At 38.0% G+C, this 18,970-nt stretch overlaps 1 protein-coding gene across 1 annotated transcript; it reads left to right on the top strand.

The window, feature by feature from the left end:
* The first annotated feature begins 2,104 nt into the window (after positions 1 to 2,104).
* FD (Basic-leucine zipper (bZIP) transcription factor family protein) lies at positions 2,105 to 3,024 on the top strand. The gene is made up of 3 exons (XM_089986086.1): positions 2,105 to 2,548; positions 2,667 to 2,777; positions 2,941 to 3,024. Exons 1-3 carry the CDS (start codon positions 2,105 to 2,107, stop codon positions 3,022 to 3,024), a joined length of 639 nt encoding a protein of 212 aa, XP_089842212.1.
* The last annotated feature ends 15,946 nt before the right edge of the window (positions 3,025 to 18,970 follow it).

Raw genomic sequence — 18,970 nt, 5'->3', positions numbered from 1 at the left:
AATTAGTGATGGATTTTGCGTCAAAAAAATTCAGTCACTAATTCTAATTTTGGCGATGGCTAGTTTTCTCTAGCTAATCCGTTGCAAATTTACGACAGAAAAAATTTGTCATAAATTTTTGTCGTTAATTAACATTTTTCATGTAGTGCCCGACCCCCCCCCCCCCCCCTTTGGACTTGAAATATGCTGTTTTGGGGGTGGTTTTGGCAGAAAACTTCAAGAGATCCCAGAGGTGGGATTAGACATGGACCCAACACATCAATTCTCTTCAGAAATCCAAGGTAATCAAACATACCTTAAAAGTTTTTAATGGACAAACAATGATTTATATATATATATATATATATATATATAGAGAGAGAGAGAGAGAGAGAGAGAGTAGAGCATGGCATAGCATAGCTTAGCTGCTTGATCAATAGGTGCATGAGTACCTACTTGATCATGCTGGTTGTCCATCGCACTCTTGATGGACGGCCAGCGCAAAAACAAAAAAAAATCTCATCAAAAACTTGTCCAAAGGGGCATTAGCTGCACTTTCTGAGCACCACTAAAGGTCACAGTTCCTCAAAAAGGATGTGCGTGTCATTATAATTTTGTAATGATGTGCATGTCTCTAAGTCTTTAGCACTATGGGACCTTCAGCGATGCTCAAAAAACATTGGTAAAAGGTATTTTTAGCACAAAAACTTATTTTTGACAGATTTTTTTTCATTTTTATGCTTGTCGTTCATCAAGCACGATGGACGGCCAGCATGATCAAGTAGGTCCTCAAGCACCTATTGATCAAGCAGTTACGCTCTACTATATATATATATATATATTTGTGTTCATATAAATGAGAAAATTATATGCTTCCATGAAATGTGACTTATTTGGAGACTCGCTTCGATAAGACTGCTCCTCACACAATATTCCCTCGCCCAAGTCGTACGTCTTCTCATGCCTATAAAACAGCTACCGTAGGGAGCTTATGATGCCAAGGAATCAAGGCAAGATGAGGAAAGCACTTGTTTAATTTCCATCAGCTTGTAGCAGATAGCGAGTAACAAATGTCAAACTTCTTAGAAATATGAATGACAAAGTGAAAACCTTTCATAAAAAAAGGTTGGAAATAGCGAATAACTGATCAATTTGGTTTATCACCATTGAAATCTAGTAATCAGATTGAATACCTTATGGTACTTGGCTGCCGAAGGCTTGACAGGTGTCTCTCATCCTCTCACTCCCTTTATTTTCTGTTCATGACATCTTATATAAAAAAAAATCAAAACCAAACAAAAAAACGGAACAGTCCAGCAATTTTCATTATTTAATAAATTTTTTCTTTTTCAGAAAATTTCACGAGAAAGAGAGTGATTCTAAAAGAGCTCTGGTTCTCATGTTAGGCAACCAGAAATCACGACGGCCCTCATGGGATGGGGTGTGATTTGGAATAAAAAAAGATTTGAAATCACATAGATTCACTTTCATTTTTTTTTAAACACAACTAAATGTACCCTTAATAGAATTGTTTCCAAACACAAGCTATACCAGACAAAAGATGGTGTACCCTTCAAATTGCTGTGGAGGGGTGAAGGGACATTCGGACAAGTTCCCTAAAAAGGAACAAGCATAATTTCAATCTTTAGGGTACCCTTTCGAGTCATGTGTCCATCTCACATCGCTCTGGAGGCAGTCAGTGGAGTACTCAGTGTGCCATCAACAAAATTACCAAAATGACATTATAGGGTATGTAACATGTATGTGTTCCCTAGCCTTGCTTCACCACCCACAAAATTTTACGTGTGGGCACATTATACTATAAAGCTTATACACATATCAAAAGTACACCCCTATGGTCACGTGTCTAGACGAACAATGCCCCCTTACGGACAAGAATGGACATGTGCCCATTCGGGTCACTTCCCTACGAAACCAAGCTAGAGAGAGGGAGTAGGGATCCAGAGAAGGTAAGTGCCATGACTATTCGACTGATCCAATCACATGACAGCATTTCATGTGGGGTCTGGTAGCTGTGGGCCCCATACAATGCTGCCATGTGATTGGCCCACTGATAAAAATGGTCTCATCCAATCTTTTTTTGCATCAAGAGAGAGAGGACAACATGGAGGGAGTTTGGAAGGAGATGAGCTTGAGCAACCTAGGGGAGGCGCCGGGGGAAGAGGAGCAAGGGGAAAGAGAGATGATACTCCAGGATTTCTTGGCGGAGGGAGGCCGGAGCTCCGACGGCTCGCGGGACATCGTGGGGCTGTTCCGGCCGAGGCAGAAGGCGACCGCCACAGCGCCCACCACCACGCTGCTGAGCCTCAATTCGGTCTGCAATGAGATGCACTACCTCGACTGGGTCGGTGGGTTCGACCACAGGGCTTCGTCGTCGTCTCTGCACGACCACCAGCACCAGCACCACATGGCCGAATCGCAGGGGTTCGTGGGGGCCTTCTGCAGGAAGCGAGGTGGCATGATGGACGGCGACGAGTCGGTGGATCGACGGCAGAAACGCATGATCAAGAACAGAGAGTCCGCCTCTCGGTCTAGAGCGAGAAAGCAGGCACACTACTCGATCTTTCAATATCTTTCATTCACCCCACTCTTTTTCTCCTTTAGTAGCTTCTACTCAAAAAAAAATATGGGTTTTCTTTCTTATTCTCGTTTTCTTAATTCTTCAGGCGTACACCAATGAGTTGGAGATCGAAATTGCTCATTTAGTTGAGGAGAATATCAGGCTAAGGGAACAGCAGCAACAGCAGAACCAACTACGCCAGCTCCAACAGGAACAGGTATTGGTACTCTCTCTCTCTCTCTCTCTCTCTCTCTCTCTCTCTCTCTCTCTCTCTATATATATATATATATATATATATATATATATATATATATATATATATATATATATATATATAAAGTTTTGAGTGTGTTAAGTTTCATGTTGATTGGAATGTGCAGCAAATGTTAGGTGAGCAGGGCAGTGGAAGTCGATTGGCAAAGGCAAAACCGGTTCTTAGGAGAACAGCGACGGCTCCATTTTGAAGTTTTGGTTTTGGGGTTTTGGGTGTTTGGATTGAGCATTTGAAATGTTGAAGGATGGCAGGTGTGTCATAGACGCTAGCGGTTGTGGTTGGGGAATTATGGGTGATGGGGATGGTTTTTCCCATTGTGGTTGTGATGAATATTTTGGAAGGAATATGGTGGGATTATTGTTCTTGCATCTCTCTCTCATGCTTGACAAAGCAAAAACTTTCTTCTTTCCTGCTCCCTTCACCCCTCGATGCCTTTTTTTGGTCTTTTGTTTTTTGCTTGCCTAGATTTGTCCTTTGTTAACAAATAACAATGGGCTGATGATATGTGTGCGTGTGTACCTGTTTTCTTGCAAGTCTAATTTTGGGTTGATGATATGTGTGCGTGTGTACCTGTTTTCTTGCCAGTCTAATTTTGGGCTGATGATATGTGTGGTTGTGGGTTTCCTTTTCTGCGTGTTCGCTGTTGTGTGTGTGTCTATGTGCGTGCTCGCATTTGTGCTCGTGGTTGTTGCAAACTTGCTTTTTGTGGCTTGTTGCAACCTCACGTGTCACCAAGGAAACAAGTCTGAAGAGCATTTGACTTGTTTGGTGTTGACAATAAATAGAAATCTTGGTTTTGTCTCTCAAATTTCATCATCCAATAATGGTAACATACACTAAATAGTTGGTGGCATTGTCTGCGAGATGTCTCCCTCTCAACTTCCTTCATCCAATAATGGCAACATATATCCTAAACACTTTTTTGCGGGATGTTGGTTGGCAAAAGTTTTTATACTAGAATATGAGAACTAGAAATATAGTCATTTCCAACACTTTTTTGCAAATCCAATATATGCTTGGCATGGTAAATTTGTTAGGAATTAACCATTGGATCGTGTATTTTTTATGAAAAAAATTGATTTTTGAATGCTGGAATATTTATGAAGACTATGAATCATTGATTTTAAAGCCTTAAAGAAATCTCATTTATGCATTAAAATCGGACTATTCAAGAGCGGGTTCTTATAAAACCAAGCATGCAGATCACATCTGTATGATTATTCAAGAGAAAATAACAAAAAAATCATGAAAATCACGGTTCATACATTAATTCTCATATTTCCAGCTCTCATATTCTAGTTATATATATATATATATATATATATATATATATATATATATATATATATATATATATATATATATATAGCTTGGGATGGTTTGACTTGACTGAGATGGTTGACTCGTAAGGAAGTGAGCTGGCTCTTCCGAGAAAAAGATGGGAGGGTTGCAGTTGGGGTCCATCGATCCTGTAAGTACCTGGGCCGAATTCACTATGATTGCCAGCTAGCCCACTTTTGTTTTTTTAAAGGCAAGCTGGGGTTAGTCAGACCCCTACCAGTTATACAACTATACCATTGGGTTTTGAACCTCCAACGTCCCAATACAAGGTGACGTGCACTGGCTGCTCCTACGAGACAGGCGGAGCCCCGGTTGGTGCTAACCCATTTTTGCTTACATGAAGCTGACCATTCTGAACCACTGGCTTGGGGGACACGAGTGACTTGGCCATGTTGTTCAAGAATGTGTGTTGGAAGATAAAAGAATTGTGTAATTGTAGCCAAAATATGATGGTAAGGTTGGTAAATAAGCCGTACTAACTTAAGGGTGGGTTAGAGTATGTGATCCAGATGCAAAGTTCATCGTCAAGAAGGATCTTGAAGGTGGAAAAAATATCTACAAGATAATAACTTATAAAAGACTCCTAGGTCAACTTCCCTTTCTCAAAAGATGTATTTTCCTATGTGATAATGCCTGTGTTTTTTTTTTTTATGATTGTACATGATGAGGATTTGTATCTCTTTGCATAAATACATTAATGGAGGACAACCTTCACCAAGAGAGTTCTGTAAGGTTTCTCATGGACTTAGGATCATCTAAATCTGAACCATGTAAATTTGTCGTGTGATCTTTCCTTGCGAGTGGCATTCTCATTGTGTATGCATGTGGCTAGATTTTATGGTATCGGAGCTCACACCTGGGCAAGCATGGTGCAGTCGACATCCTCATCACATTCAAGCAGTTCATTAGAGCTAAGTTTCTCTCTTCCTCTGTTACTTTCTCATGCTACTCTTCAACATATCTTGAGTATCAAGTTACCCTCAAACAACTATTTGCTGTGGTGTAGACACACTAATTTTGACCAAAATAGTTTTTTTTACAAAGTTCCTTTTTGAAAGCAAGGTACTTCTGTTCTCTTTCGAGGTAAGTTTTAGTTCAATCTTATTTTTGGTCAATAAAACAGCATTTTCAAGATTTTTATCCAAAAGAGGAATTAAACTATAAGATTTTAACTTTTAAACAAGACAAATCAGGTCAATCAGATATTTTAATTTGAAGTTAATTCCCAAAAAAAAAGGTAACTTGTTTAATAAAAAACTTTCATTTCTGATAGAGCACAATTTGAATGCATTTTTTACCCTCAAAATGCTCAAATTTAGTTTTTTACTTAAAAGATGTATTGAAGTAAATGATGTTAGCTTTCAAATGCATAAAACAATGCTTCAATCTACACTTGGATAGAGAGTCATGGTCAAAACAATTTAGTATGTCATAATAGATCTGAAGTACGTCCCAATCTGAAACATGAATATCTGAAATTCCTATATTCAATCTATAGAAAGCCTCTAGAAGCCACATCCACAACCTTATATTCTTATCTTCCTAAAAAACCCTAGAATCCACATAAAATATTGTCTTACCTTAAAGATAAGTCATTCATATCCTAAAAAGCTTTTTAAAATCATTCAATAAACCTAGACTTCATTCAGGGATCCTAGAAACTCGTCTTGATATCAAAAACCTTAGCCTCTAAGCAAGCTTACTTTAGCCAATAGAAATTAGCCTTGTAGGCATCATAAGATTGTGTCATGCAATATTCTCATCTAATCATATTCAAGCTGCTACACAAGAATCAAATTTGCACCTTTAGATCTCAAATTGATAGCATTAGAATCCATACACATCTCAAAATCTATAAATAATGATCTACTCCTCTAGTCAAGTCAACTAGAACTAGAGTAAGAAAGCCCTATCGCATTGAGAACCTAACCTGAATGTCATCACTTTGTCGAACTTACTTGCCAAATCTAAGACTAGATCACCTATCCTATGATCCATTCTACTAGATTCGAACCTCCCTGAGCTCATGCTCTACTGAGGTGTTGTCGAATTCATCTCTTTTAGAGTCAATATCTTAGGAGGGATACCTAAGCCCATGATGATTTCACTTTTTTTATTTTTAATTTATTTAGTTAATTTAGAATGTGTTTGTCTCTAATTCGATATGTCTTTGTTTTGTGTTTTCTTAGTGTAGATGGTACCTGTACCATCAACCTCACATTTTTCATAGGATTCAAATATGAGGTATGAGTGACCTTGCAATCCATGACACATTTATCAAGGATTTTGATCCCTTGGTGTGGTTGATTCTTGCTCTGCAGAGGAGGAAAGGCGCATAGCTTAAAGAGCGGACCCCACATCTCTCTTTGTTTTCAAACTCTCTCTTTCTTTGTTTTATTTTGTCGCCCGTCATCGTCGGCCATTGCTCTTCGCCCCCCGCCTATCGCTCATCGTCCACCACCCATCGCTCGTCGTTCGTTGCCCGTCGGTCGTCGCCCATCGTTTGTCACCCATCGCCCGCCGCACTCTCCTTCACCTCCTCCTTCTCTCATCGTCTGTCGCATTCTCCTTCACCTCTTCCTTCTCTCGCCGATCATCTCCCGTCGCATTCTCCTTCATCTCCTCCTTCTCTCGTCGCTCTCCGCACTCTCCTTCACCTCCTCCTTCTCTCATCGCCCGTCGCCCACCGCACTCTCCTTCACCTCCTCCTTCTCTCGTCGTATGTCACACACCGCACTCTCCTTCACCTTATCCTTCTCTTGCCGCCCGTCAGCCGCCGCACTCTCCTTCCCTCACTCCATCTCTCACCGCTGTGTGCCACCCCTGACAACCACCAAGCATCGGCGTTGTCGTGTGTCGTGTGCCACCGTTGATGTCTCTTGAGCACCGACGCTCCCGTGTGTCGTGCGCCAACCACCCGATGACCCCCAAACAACCTGATTCGTTCACAGTGCCTCGTGGTCCGACAAGGTCTGAACATGACTGGGCTCTCACCCTCTTCGATGCCCCCTTTCAGGGGACTTGGGTTCAGTTCGTCGGTGAAGACGCTTCTACAGACTACAACTCGGTAGGCAAAGCCTACCAAATTCTTAAGTTGAGTTATTCTTGGTTCACTCGTCGTTAATAGGGGAATCATTATAAGTTTATTTTTCTCCGCTTATTGATATGCTTAAACTCAGCAGGTAGCCTCACCTGACCTGGGGTCACTAAGATGAGATGAGTAATCACCTTTAGAGTTCCAGCAAACTTCTGACACTTCATGCGAGCTGTGGCAATCCACTGCACATAGAGTGCATGGCTGTGGTAATCCACTGCTTGCCTCACTGCATTGTGCCGTGAGCCTACATTCTAACTGATGGCATACCAATAAAAAAGGCATCGCAGGCCAATCCTCTGTTTATACATTTGTGCTTTGCAGGTGCGTAGTTGAGCTAATTGTGTGATGCTTAGTGCTAAGCATCGCATGCGGCTAAAAATGTCATGCAAAAAGAAATAAGAAAAATGCAAAGGCAAAAGCATACAAATCGGGTAAATACCCATGGTGAGTAAGTGATGTAGGCGCATCACAGGTTATTTATGAATATCTAGGACTACTTTGATGGAATTCGAAGATCATGTTGAGCATGATTTGAATGTATGAAAATAAAAATGCTCTTATTTTTGGAGTTCAGATTCCATGTTAGTCATGGTAGTAGTTAGCGGGATATTGGAGTGTGTTTCCTGCAGGTAAATGTTTGACATTGTTTTGATATGAATGATTTGAATGTATTGCAATGTTGATGTGACTGCATCCATGCTTGCATGAAGTTATTTTCAATTTGATTATGTCTTCCATGTAAAATTGTATCATGAAAACATGCTTCAAATGAATGTATCATGTTGATGAATGTGATTTCATCATTCTAAATATCCTTATGATGGGTGTAAATATGATGTGATGGTTTTGCACATAAAAATATTAAGTTATCAATGTTTGCATCATAGTTCTTGTGATTGAATGACATCATATATATATATATATGAATGTGTGTGTGATATATGTATCAAATCATTATATCCACCATCAATGCATGATAAATTAGATATTTTTCTTATCATAGCATTTTTATGATTCTTTTTTAACTGGTTAGGATAATATCCATAACATCATAGGACAAAATGGCTGCAAATCGTGAATGGATGTATCGTAGGATAGTTGACAATGAGGTATCGCTTGAATATATAGATGGTGTTGACAGTTTTATTGAATTTGCAACGGCAAGTGTCAGTACAGTGGATCTCACTAGTCGGATCAGGTGCCTTGCACGATGTGTAAGAACAATCAATTTGTAGAACCTCATGGTGTTAAACATCACCTATACAGGAAGAGTTTTGTGAGTGATTATCAGAATTGGACGCTTTATGGTAAAGAATTTTGAAATAGTTTTGATGCACGGGTAGATGTGGTGCACGATAATCTATATGTGAATTTGATATGTAATGCTGCAGGACCAGAATTGGGTTCTGCTATGGGTCCTAGTGATGTATCAACTTAAGTGGAGGAAGAAGCAGTAAACGATGCAGCTAGTAGATTTTATGACTTACTTAGAGATGTTGATGAGCCACTTTGAAATGGTTGCGAGAGTCACACTATCTTGTTTGCAGTTCTTCAACTACTGAATTTGAAGTGCGGGTATAATTTGAGTCAATCATGTTTTGACAGTCTGTGTTCTATTGTGAAGAGTATGTTGCCCAAAGATGAGAAATTACCACAAAAATTCTATCGTGCGAAGGTTATGGTCAACACTCTAGATATCGAGTATCAAAAGATAGATGCTTGTCCAAATCACTGCATGTTGTATTTCAAAGATCAAGAAAAATAGCAGATAATGCCCGTCATGTGGGCATACTCGGTTCATGCCAAAGACAAGAGGCAATGGTAGCACGAGGTTAAAAGAAGTGTTATACAAGTTGCTTCGCTACTTTCCTCTCACCCCTAGATTGCAACGATTGTATATATCTTTGAGGACAACTAAACACATGAGATGGTATGCAAATAAAGTTTGACATGACGAAAACAAGATCATGCATCCTGTTGACGTGGAAGCTTGGAAGCACTTTGATCATACTCATCAGACCTTCACAATAGAAGTGAGAAATGTTAGGCTAGGTTTATGTACAAATGGATTTAATCAATTTGGGGGTAGATCAACCTCATACTCGTGTTGGCTAGTATTTTTCATCCCATACAACATTTCTCCAAGCTTGTGTATGAAGCGTCAAAATCTTTTTTTGTCTCTATTGATCTCTGGTCTGACCTCTGCGGGCCAAAATCTTGATGTATATTTAAAGTCATTGACTAATGAGCTGAAAATACTGTGAGATGATGGTGTTCTCATGTACGATGCGCACAAAAAATAAAACTTCAATATGAAGGTTGTTGTTCTATGGACAATCAGTGACTTTTCTGCATATGGTATGTTATCTAATTGGAGCATACATGAAAGGTTGGCGTGTTCGTACTGCATGAAGATTACAAAATCTTTTAGATAATCCTTAACTTCAAATTGGTATTTGGGGCACTGAGTGAGACTAAACTTGTCTCCCTTAGCAACAGGGGTGTCACTTAGTTTACAATCCTTCATGCCAAATATATCAAAAATCCTTTCGATATAGCTCTTTTGTGATAATTCAAGAGTACCTCAAGAACGATCTCGATGTATCTGAATTCCTAATATAAAAGAAGTGTCACCAAGATCTTTTATTTCAAATTTTTTTGTCAGAATTTTTTTGGTTTCATGCAACAAGCTTATATCATTACTGACAAGTAGTATGTCATCGACATATAAAACCAAGAAAATGTATTTACCCCCATTGAACTTATGGTATAAGCATTTATCAACCATATTCATCTCAAAACCAAATGAGAGAACAACTTGATGAAATTTATGATATCATTGACGGGAAGCCTGCTTAAATCCATAAATGAATTTCTTTAATTTGCAAACCATTTTTTTGCATTGCTTGAGACAAAATATTCTGGTTGCACCATATATATTGTCTCATCAATGTGACCATTAAGAAATGCAATCTTTACATTCATCTTATGTAGCTTCAAATCAAAATGAGCCACAAGTGCCATCATTATTTTAAAAGAGTCTTTCGTAGAAACTGGACAGAAAGTTTTTGTATAGTCAATGCCTACCCTTTGAGTAATTTTTTTTGCAACAAGATGTGTCTTATATCTTTCTACATCATCCTTTGAATCTCTTTTGGTTTTAAATATCCATTTGCAACCAATGGTTTAACACCTTCAGGTAATGCGACAAGATCCCATACATCATTATTTTTCAAGAATGTAAACTCTTCCTACATGGCATATATCTACTTTTGAGAGTTAGAACTCCATATAGCTTGTTGAAAGTTGACTGTATCATCTTCCTTTAAGCCAGTATCACCCTCATGTTCTTGAAGAAAAATAATATAATCATCTAGAATTGTGTTTCTCCTCTCTCTATTGGATTTCCTTAATGACACTTGTTCTTGACTTGCTTGAGGTGTTTCTTGTGGTTGTTGAGTTTGTACTTCAGGAGTATAAACTTAATTTTGGATAGGGGGATCTTGAACATTGCTTTGTTCTTGATTTATTTGAATAATGTCAAAAATAAAAATCTGATCATTGTTAACAATAACTATAGAAAGAGAAATAGATTCTTCTTCAAAAGCAATATCTTTTACCTTATCACCTTCCTCAAACTCAGCATCCTCAAAGAAACAAACATTTTTCGTCTCAAAAAATGACTTAATCATAGGATTATAAAATTTATAACCCCTAGACCTTTCAGAATATCCAACAAACGAGCAGCTAACTATTCTTGAGTACAGTTTTTTTTCATATGGCATTGCCTCAGCTGGACATCCCCAAATATGAAAATGCTTCATACTAGGCTTTTTGCATGTTCATATTTCATATGGGGTTTTGGTTATTGCTTTAGTGGGTACTCTATTTAGTATATAAGTTGCAGTCTTTAAAGCCTCTCCCCAGAGGGATTTTGGTAAAGTAGAATGACAAATCATACTCCTTACCATATCCTTTAAGGTCCTTTTTCATATGTCAGCAACATCATTCATTCTAGAAGTGCCTGGCATGGTGTATTTTGGGATGATACCGCATTCCTTTAAGAATTTAGCAAATGGCCTTCGATGTTGTTCACCTGATGCATCATATCTACCATAGTATTCACTACCACGGTCAGATCTGACAGTTTTAATCCTTTTGCAAAGTTGAGTTTCAACTCCAGCTTTAAATGATTTAAACGCATTCAGTGACTGAGATTTTTGTGAATCAAATATAGGTACCCATAACATGAACAATCATCTATAAATATAATAAAATATTATTGATTGTTCCAAGAAACTGTAGGAAATGGCCCACAAATATCCGTATGAATAAGTTCTAAGATGTTTGTTCTTCTATCGACACCTATTTTCCTTATGTTTGTTCATTTTCCTTTTATGCACTCAACACAAACCTAAAAGTTAGTGAAATCAAATGAATCAAGAATTTCACTTGTCACAAGCCTTTCAATTATTTGTTTAGAAATATGACCTAGCTAATTGCTTATGTCATAATAAAACAGAATTCTCATTGGCTAATTTATGTTTTGTACAACGTGAACTTGAATGCAAGGTTTCATAATATGAGGCAATAGTATTAAGTAAATATAGGTTACTGACTACAGATAAAGAACCGGTTTCAATAAGATTTGAATCAAAAAACAACTTAAACTAATTTTTTCCAAATAAACAAGAATAACCAAATTTGTCTAATGCAAAAATAGAAGTCAAGTTTTGTTCAAATGATGGTACAATGTATGTTTCTTTTAAATCTAAATAGCAATCAGTCTTTAATAATAACCTAAAGGTCTCTAATACCTCAACTTGAACTAATTTTCCATCGCCCATATAGATGAATCTTTCAGCATCAATTGATGTTCGGTAACTTAAGCAACCCTGCATAGACACACTTATGTGAGTAGTAGCACCAAAATCCATCCACCAAGTTAAATTAACCTCAAAATAAACCAAAGTGGGGAGGATACATTTCTTTTCACGCCAAGCATAATATTTGGTACAATCCTTCTTCATATGACTCTCGCTCTTGCAAAAGAAACAACTGAACTTTGTATCCTGATGTTTTTTCTGTTTCTTCTATGATGAAGGGTCCATTGCAGCTTTCTTATCATTTTTCCTTTTCTTATATTTGTCTTTAGAGGTAACTACCAAGTGAGCATTTTCTATCTTTTCTTGTTTCATCATTTTTTCTTATTGCACATAATATAAAATAAACTCATTTAGAGTTCATGTATCCTTTTGGCAGTTATAACTGACCTTAAATTGACTGTATTGTGCATAAAGAGATATCAGAATTAAATGTATGAGTAAGTCTTCAGACAACTCTAACTTTAGTGCCTTTAATTTTGAAGAAAGATGAGACATTTTTATAATGTACTTTCTTATGTTTCTTTTACCTTTATACCTCATTGAAACAAGACTCGAAAGGAAAGTGCTTATCTTAGCCTTTTCATTTTTAAAAAAACATTTTTCAATTTTCTCAAAAAAATTCTTAGCGTTAACCTCTTTAGACATAGCGCCCCTGAAGGTTTTTGAAATGGCATGTTTTATGATCATAAGACACATGCGATTGGAACGATCACATCTTTCATGGTTCTTTTTATCCTCAATAGAACTCCTATCTGTGAGAGAAGTATGTTGATCCTCTTGAAGTACAAGATCCAAATCCATACATCCGAGAACAATCATAATGTTCTCTTTCCAGTTTTTGAGGTTTATGTCATTCAAAACAAGAATTGAATTAATATTTGCATATATTGTAGAAGTAGAAAAATTTATTGAATCAAGAGCAAAACAAACCACAGCAAGGTCACAATTAATATACATATTCACATGCATTAACATTAATTGACATATTTAAATTATAGTGAACCCCATCACAAGATACCCAGTACAACATTGATATTTAGTCTTTAGACAGAAATGTCAACTTGTAAGTGGTACTCTCATTACAGTAATCAAACATGAACAATTAATTCTATCAAATAACAGGTCTTTCTTTGGACCAACTCATTGCTCACATGAAAAACTTAATAATCATCTCATATTTATTACTGAAAGTATATTTGAGCTTGGCCAAATAGTAATTTTACTTTAGGTTTATCACTATTCGCATGAATCTCAAATATACAAACATCTTAATATTCTAAACAAGTCAATCTTCATAAGAGAGGTTACTTTGGTAACATATTTCAATCAACTCATTTTAGAATATTAGACCCTTATTCCGAAAATAATACCATGTTTCAAATATAATATGTGGTTATATGTATATAAGCAAAATAAAAAATAAAACCATAATCCAAATAGGGTCAAAAATATATTTGAAGTCAACTCTCTAAAGTGACTTGAAATGCATACTTAATGGCCTGAACCCAATAAAATAAAATAAAAATCTTTAAAAAAAAATTATGAGTCCATAGAACATGTAAAGGGGTCTAGCCCATCGGTTCGGACCAGACCTGACCTGCGGGTCAGGTCAGACTTGACTTGACGTAGGCTGGATCTAATGCATAGGTCAGGTCAAAATTGACCTGACATGGGTCAAACTACACCCGACCTGGGTCAATCCCCGAAAACCAGATGGGGACCGAACTAGGTCGGCTGCCAGACCCTGGTCACCCAGCAGTGGCTAGGGCAAACCAAAGGCCCTAGACCATCGTCGTTGAATGTTGGTCGATGTCTGACGAGGGTGACCAGCTGAGAGCCAGTCGGCACCCCCACCCCCCGGTCGTCTGAATCCAAAAGGGAACGGTCGATCGGCCCCTCCTCCGTCCAGTAACCCCCTGATCAATCGAAAGCACATGGGGAGGGTCGTTCGGCCCTCCTCTATCTGTGCCCTAATGTCAAACATAAAAAGGGGGGGTCCGACCCCCCCCCCACACCCCCCCACCAAAACTGATGAGAGGCTGGAGAGGATTGTTTGATCCTCTCCTCCTCCTCATTTCCTGTGCAGGCATCCGAAGGTGCCTGTGCCAAATACAGGACGATGCTCGATAAGCCACCTAATGTCGTCTGGTGGCCTGTGGCCACCTAAGGGGTGCGCCAGCTCTGCAGTTGGTCATCGGTTCGAGCAAAACCCCAAACCACACCGTCGACTGCAACAAAAAATAAAAAAAATATTATTAACGGCCCCTAATGTCGGCAGTCAAAGGAGAAAACTGAATCTGATAGGATTTTGATGACCCAAAAAATTAATGGCAAAATTGAATATTTCAACGATTTAACAAGAACAAGAAGTTCGGATACCAATTGTTGGATTCCTGATTAGGAAAATCATATTTCTTGATCCCTAATTTTTTTTCATGCTAAATTATTGAAAAGATAAAAAATAAACAAATAAAATATAATGCAAAAGCATACTCAAATCCATTGTTGCATCGATGGATCTTGATGATTAGATCTTCCAAAACCTCTATAGGTGGCCTTTTCTTCTTCTTTAAACCTAATAAAAGAGTGACAGATTTCTTTCTTAATGGGAAGGCAAAAGAGAACAGCCACTATATATGGTTTTGGGGACCATAACCTAATTGTAACCACCCTATAGTCTTCTTTTCAATTCAACCCATCATAAAATAGAAAATTGACATATGAAGGCAGATAAGGTATCTACATATTAATATAACCACACTCTATAAGATGTCATATGGCCCAATCTTATAAGATAGCTTTATGGGCCTCCACCTTAGTTTATAATGGGTGATTAATTATATATGTAGGCCCAAGTGAAATATCTAAGATCTCCTCCTTATATAAGTACATCTTGCTGAGTCAATTGACACCAAACATGATATTGCACCCGAAGCTAATTTTAATCAACGATCAAATAACTTTAGTCATGGTCAAGGCGAGTTTATTAGAGGTAGATCAAGGGGTTGAGGTCAAGGATGCCCAGATGCTTGTTGTTATCAGCAAAACAACAACAATAACCAGTTTATCCTGTGCAATATTGTGACAAACCAAGCCATGTTGCTCAGCAATGTCATCTCTTATAGAGAGAGAACCCCATGGTAGATCAAGGACTTATTACCATGTGTCAGCTTATAATTATTGAGATGAAAGTTGGTATCCTAATTTTGGTGCATCACACCATATGACTCCATATCACAGCTCTTTATCTTCATTCTGATTACCATAGAAACGGCATTTTCCTTATGGCTCACGCTCATGTTCCAATTCAATTTTGACTATATGCCTTGCCTAGTGTGGTTTACCTAATCATTCTCTTACCTCTCTTGAACTTTTGTTCAAACAAAAACCAGATTACATATTCTTGTGTTTTTTGTTGTGATTGTTACTCATACCTTAGACCATATCGCCAACATAAACTTGATTACATGTTGTCCAGTCATGTGTTTCTTGGCTATAGTTCTTAAAATGATAGTTATTTTTGTCTCAATCCTAGCACCCATATAGTTCTTGTTTCTCGTCATGTTATGTTTAATGAGAAAGATTTTTCTTTCAAAACTCATGACCCACCTTAAGAAGATGAAAACGTTGTAGTGGAGATGAGACAAACAATAGAGTTCAATGAATTTTGAATAATGTTTTCTATATGACAATGTTGGCCATATATATAATGTAGGTATCCACGTATCTTGCATGGGATATGATATACACAATAAGTTGCAACAGATCACGTAATGATAGAAATAGGTTACAAACTGATTTGTGAATCTCATCTTGACTTATCGTCAAGATGGTTGGCCATATCGCATATTCATTGTTATCCATAGATATATTCGTGATACTCCCCCCTCAAGTTGGAGTGTGAATATCCATAACACCCAACTTGGGCACAGGAATAGAAATCGATTTCTTCCTAAGGCTTTGGTGAAGACGTTGGCAAATTGTAAATGTGTAGGCACATGTTCCATGGCTATTATCCTTGTTTGGATCGTTTCACGATCTAGGTGGCAATCTAAATCGATATGTTTCATTCATTCATGAAATACTAAGTTGGAGGCAATGTGAGTTGTTACTTGGTTATTACAAAATAGTTTCATTGGACCTTCCTGGTTGTGACCGAGATCCATTAAGAGAGCTTTCAACCATATTAATTCACAAGTAGTTGTGGCCATCGCACGATACTCCGCCTGAGTCGAAGACCACAATATTGTGGTTTGCTTATTCGTCTTTTAGGAGAGAGGACTAGAACCCAATAAAGTAAAGTATCCAATTACCGAGCATCGGGTCATGGGGCAGCTTGCCCAATCTGAATCACAATAAGCTTGTAATTCTAGTTTTGCATTGGATGGTAGAAGGATCCCTTTTGGGGGGGGGGGGGGAGAGACTTCAAGTATCTAAGGACCCGCAATGCAGCCTCATAAGGAGGGACCCATGGGTCCTGCATGAATTGGCTCAAATTATGGATCTGGTATACAATGTTCGACCATGTAACTGTGAGATATATGAGACGTCCTATCAGTCATCGATATCTGGTGGGATCATCCAGTGCATCACCATCTTGTGTAGTCAGACTTAATTTCTGGTCCATGGGAAAGTCTATCGGTTTTTCCCCAACAAGTCATGTGTCAGATAGCATGTCTAATATATATTTTCTCTAGCTTAGAAAGATCCTAGTGGGCGACCCTGTCACTTCAATGCCCAAGAAATATTTTAATCGGCCCAAGTTCTTCAGGTGAAAACGTGAATTTAAGAATATCTTGATTGATGAAATCTCATGTTTATCATTACCAGTGATAAGGATATCATCCATGTATATCAATATGATGATGAATTTGGACCATGTTCGTTTGGTAAAGAGAGTATAGTTTGAATTGGATTGAATAAAATGCACATCCTTTAGGGCTAATGATAATTTTGTGAACCAATTCTTAGAAGACTGCTTGAGACTGTAAATGGATTTATTCAAACGACATACCTAATACTCCCCTTAAGCGTGAAATTCTGGTAAAAGTTGCATGTATACCTCTTCATTAAGATCCTCATGAAGAAAAGTGTTATTGACGTTCAGTTGATAAATAGACCATACACGGTAGAAGTGAGAGTGAGCAAGCAGTGCATGGTGGTCAATTTGGCCACAAGGGTGAACATCTCGTGATAGTCAAAACCCTTGATTTGAGTATAGTCCTTGGCCATGAGTCTGGCCTTGTATCGCTCAATAGACCCATCAAACCAATGTTTTACGTTATAAACTCATTTACAACCAATAGGATCCTTGTTCGGAGGAAGAGACATTAGGGTCCAAGTATTGTTGGCTTACAAGGCACCAATTTCAGCTGCCATTGCATCTCACCAATGGGAGTGCTTCACTACCTCACTAAATTTGTGTGGTATGTCATCAGAAAGAACAAAAGATAAAAAAGGCAATGTGTGAAGAAAAAAAATAGAGAAAAGCAAATGATAAGCTATGGGATGTGATGTACCAGAAGAGAGTTGATCGATACTTGTCAGTGAACAGAGAGAGGATGGGGTTCTTATAGACGTACACACATAGTCGGTGAGGTAGGAGGGTTTGGATCTTTGATGCGTGGAGCGACGCAAAGGGTGAATGACTGTCAGCTCTGCAAGTGAATCAATGGGAGACCACGCCAGAGGAGCACTCTAGGCATGGTCAGGGTCATTAAAGAATGCAAGTGAAAAAGGAGGCTTTGGAGGAACGGTGTCAGGAAAACCAAGAAGTATACCCACAGGTGTGGATAAGATAGTGTAGTCTTCAGTGGGAAGGTCCTGAGGTTGTGGTAAAATGAGTACGGTGACATCAGGACTTTTATCATGAAAGGGAAAGTAGGTCTCGTAAAATATGACATCCCTACTAGTGAAAACTTGGTGATTTTCAAGATCATAAACCTTATATCCCTTTTGTTCAAATGGGTAACCAATGAAAATACATCATCTGAATCTGGAGGCAAATTTATCATTAACAGGAGAATGATTGCGAGCATAACATAGACAACCAAAGATGTGCAAGTGGGTGTATTCAGGTTTGGTTTGAAAAAGAACCTCATAAGGAGATCGGTTTTGCAACACTAGAGTGGGTATACTATTGATCAAATATGTGGATGTGAGAACACATTCTCCCCAAAAGGAAATTGGCAGATTTGCTTGAAAACGCAGGGCACATGCAATTTCAAGAAGGTGCCTATGTTTGCACTCATCTCTCTCATTTTGTTGAGGAGTTCCTACACATGATCGCTGATGATCTATTCCATTTTGATTAAAATGTGTTTGCATATTATGTTCCATAAATTTAGTCAGTTCGAAAACATTGGACCGTACTCTTGAATTGATTTTTAACCATGGCACAAAATTTCCATAGAATGAAAAAGTTTCTGATTTTAATCTCATGAAATAAACCCATGTGCATCATGAAAAGTCATCAACTATAATTAGAAAATATTGTACACATGTGTGTGATGGTGTAGCTTACCCATCCCATATGTCATAATGACCTAGAGCAAATGGTTGGTACTAATACTAGAACTGATTGAAAATGGTAGTCTAGTTTGTTTAGCTCTATGACAAGCATTACAAATGTCAATGGAATGAAAATTAATTTCAGCATTGTTGGTTGTACTTTTTCAATGATATTTTTAAAATAAATTTTTCAATAAAAGTTTGGGAAATCGACAACCAAATATAAATAAAAACCGACTTCCACAATTATCATGAGTTATGAGTCGAATCCACAGGGAACGGGACGATATTCAAGATTTAAT

The sequence above is a fragment of the Nuphar pumila genome, chromosome 13 (genome assembly GCF_984573655.1).
Source record: "Nuphar pumila chromosome 13, dmNupPumi1.hap1.1, whole genome shotgun sequence".
Classification (NCBI taxonomy): Eukaryota; Viridiplantae; Streptophyta; class Magnoliopsida; order Nymphaeales; family Nymphaeaceae; genus Nuphar; species Nuphar pumila.
Note: the sequence above shows the minus strand (reverse complement) of the source record. Positions and strands in the feature narration are given on the sequence as shown.

Coding starts and splice junctions, on each gene's coding strand:
- FD (XM_089986086.1), top strand. CDS start 2,105: ATGGAGGGAGTTTGGAAGGAGATGAGCTTGAGCAACCTAGGGGAGGCG. Junction 2,549..2,666: donor GGTCTAGAGCGAGAAAGCAG/GCACACTACTCG, acceptor TTAATTCTTCAG/GCGTACACCAATGAGTTGGA. Junction 2,778..2,940: donor GCCAGCTCCAACAGGAACAG/GTATTGGTACTC, acceptor TGGAATGTGCAG/CAAATGTTAGGTGAGCAGGG.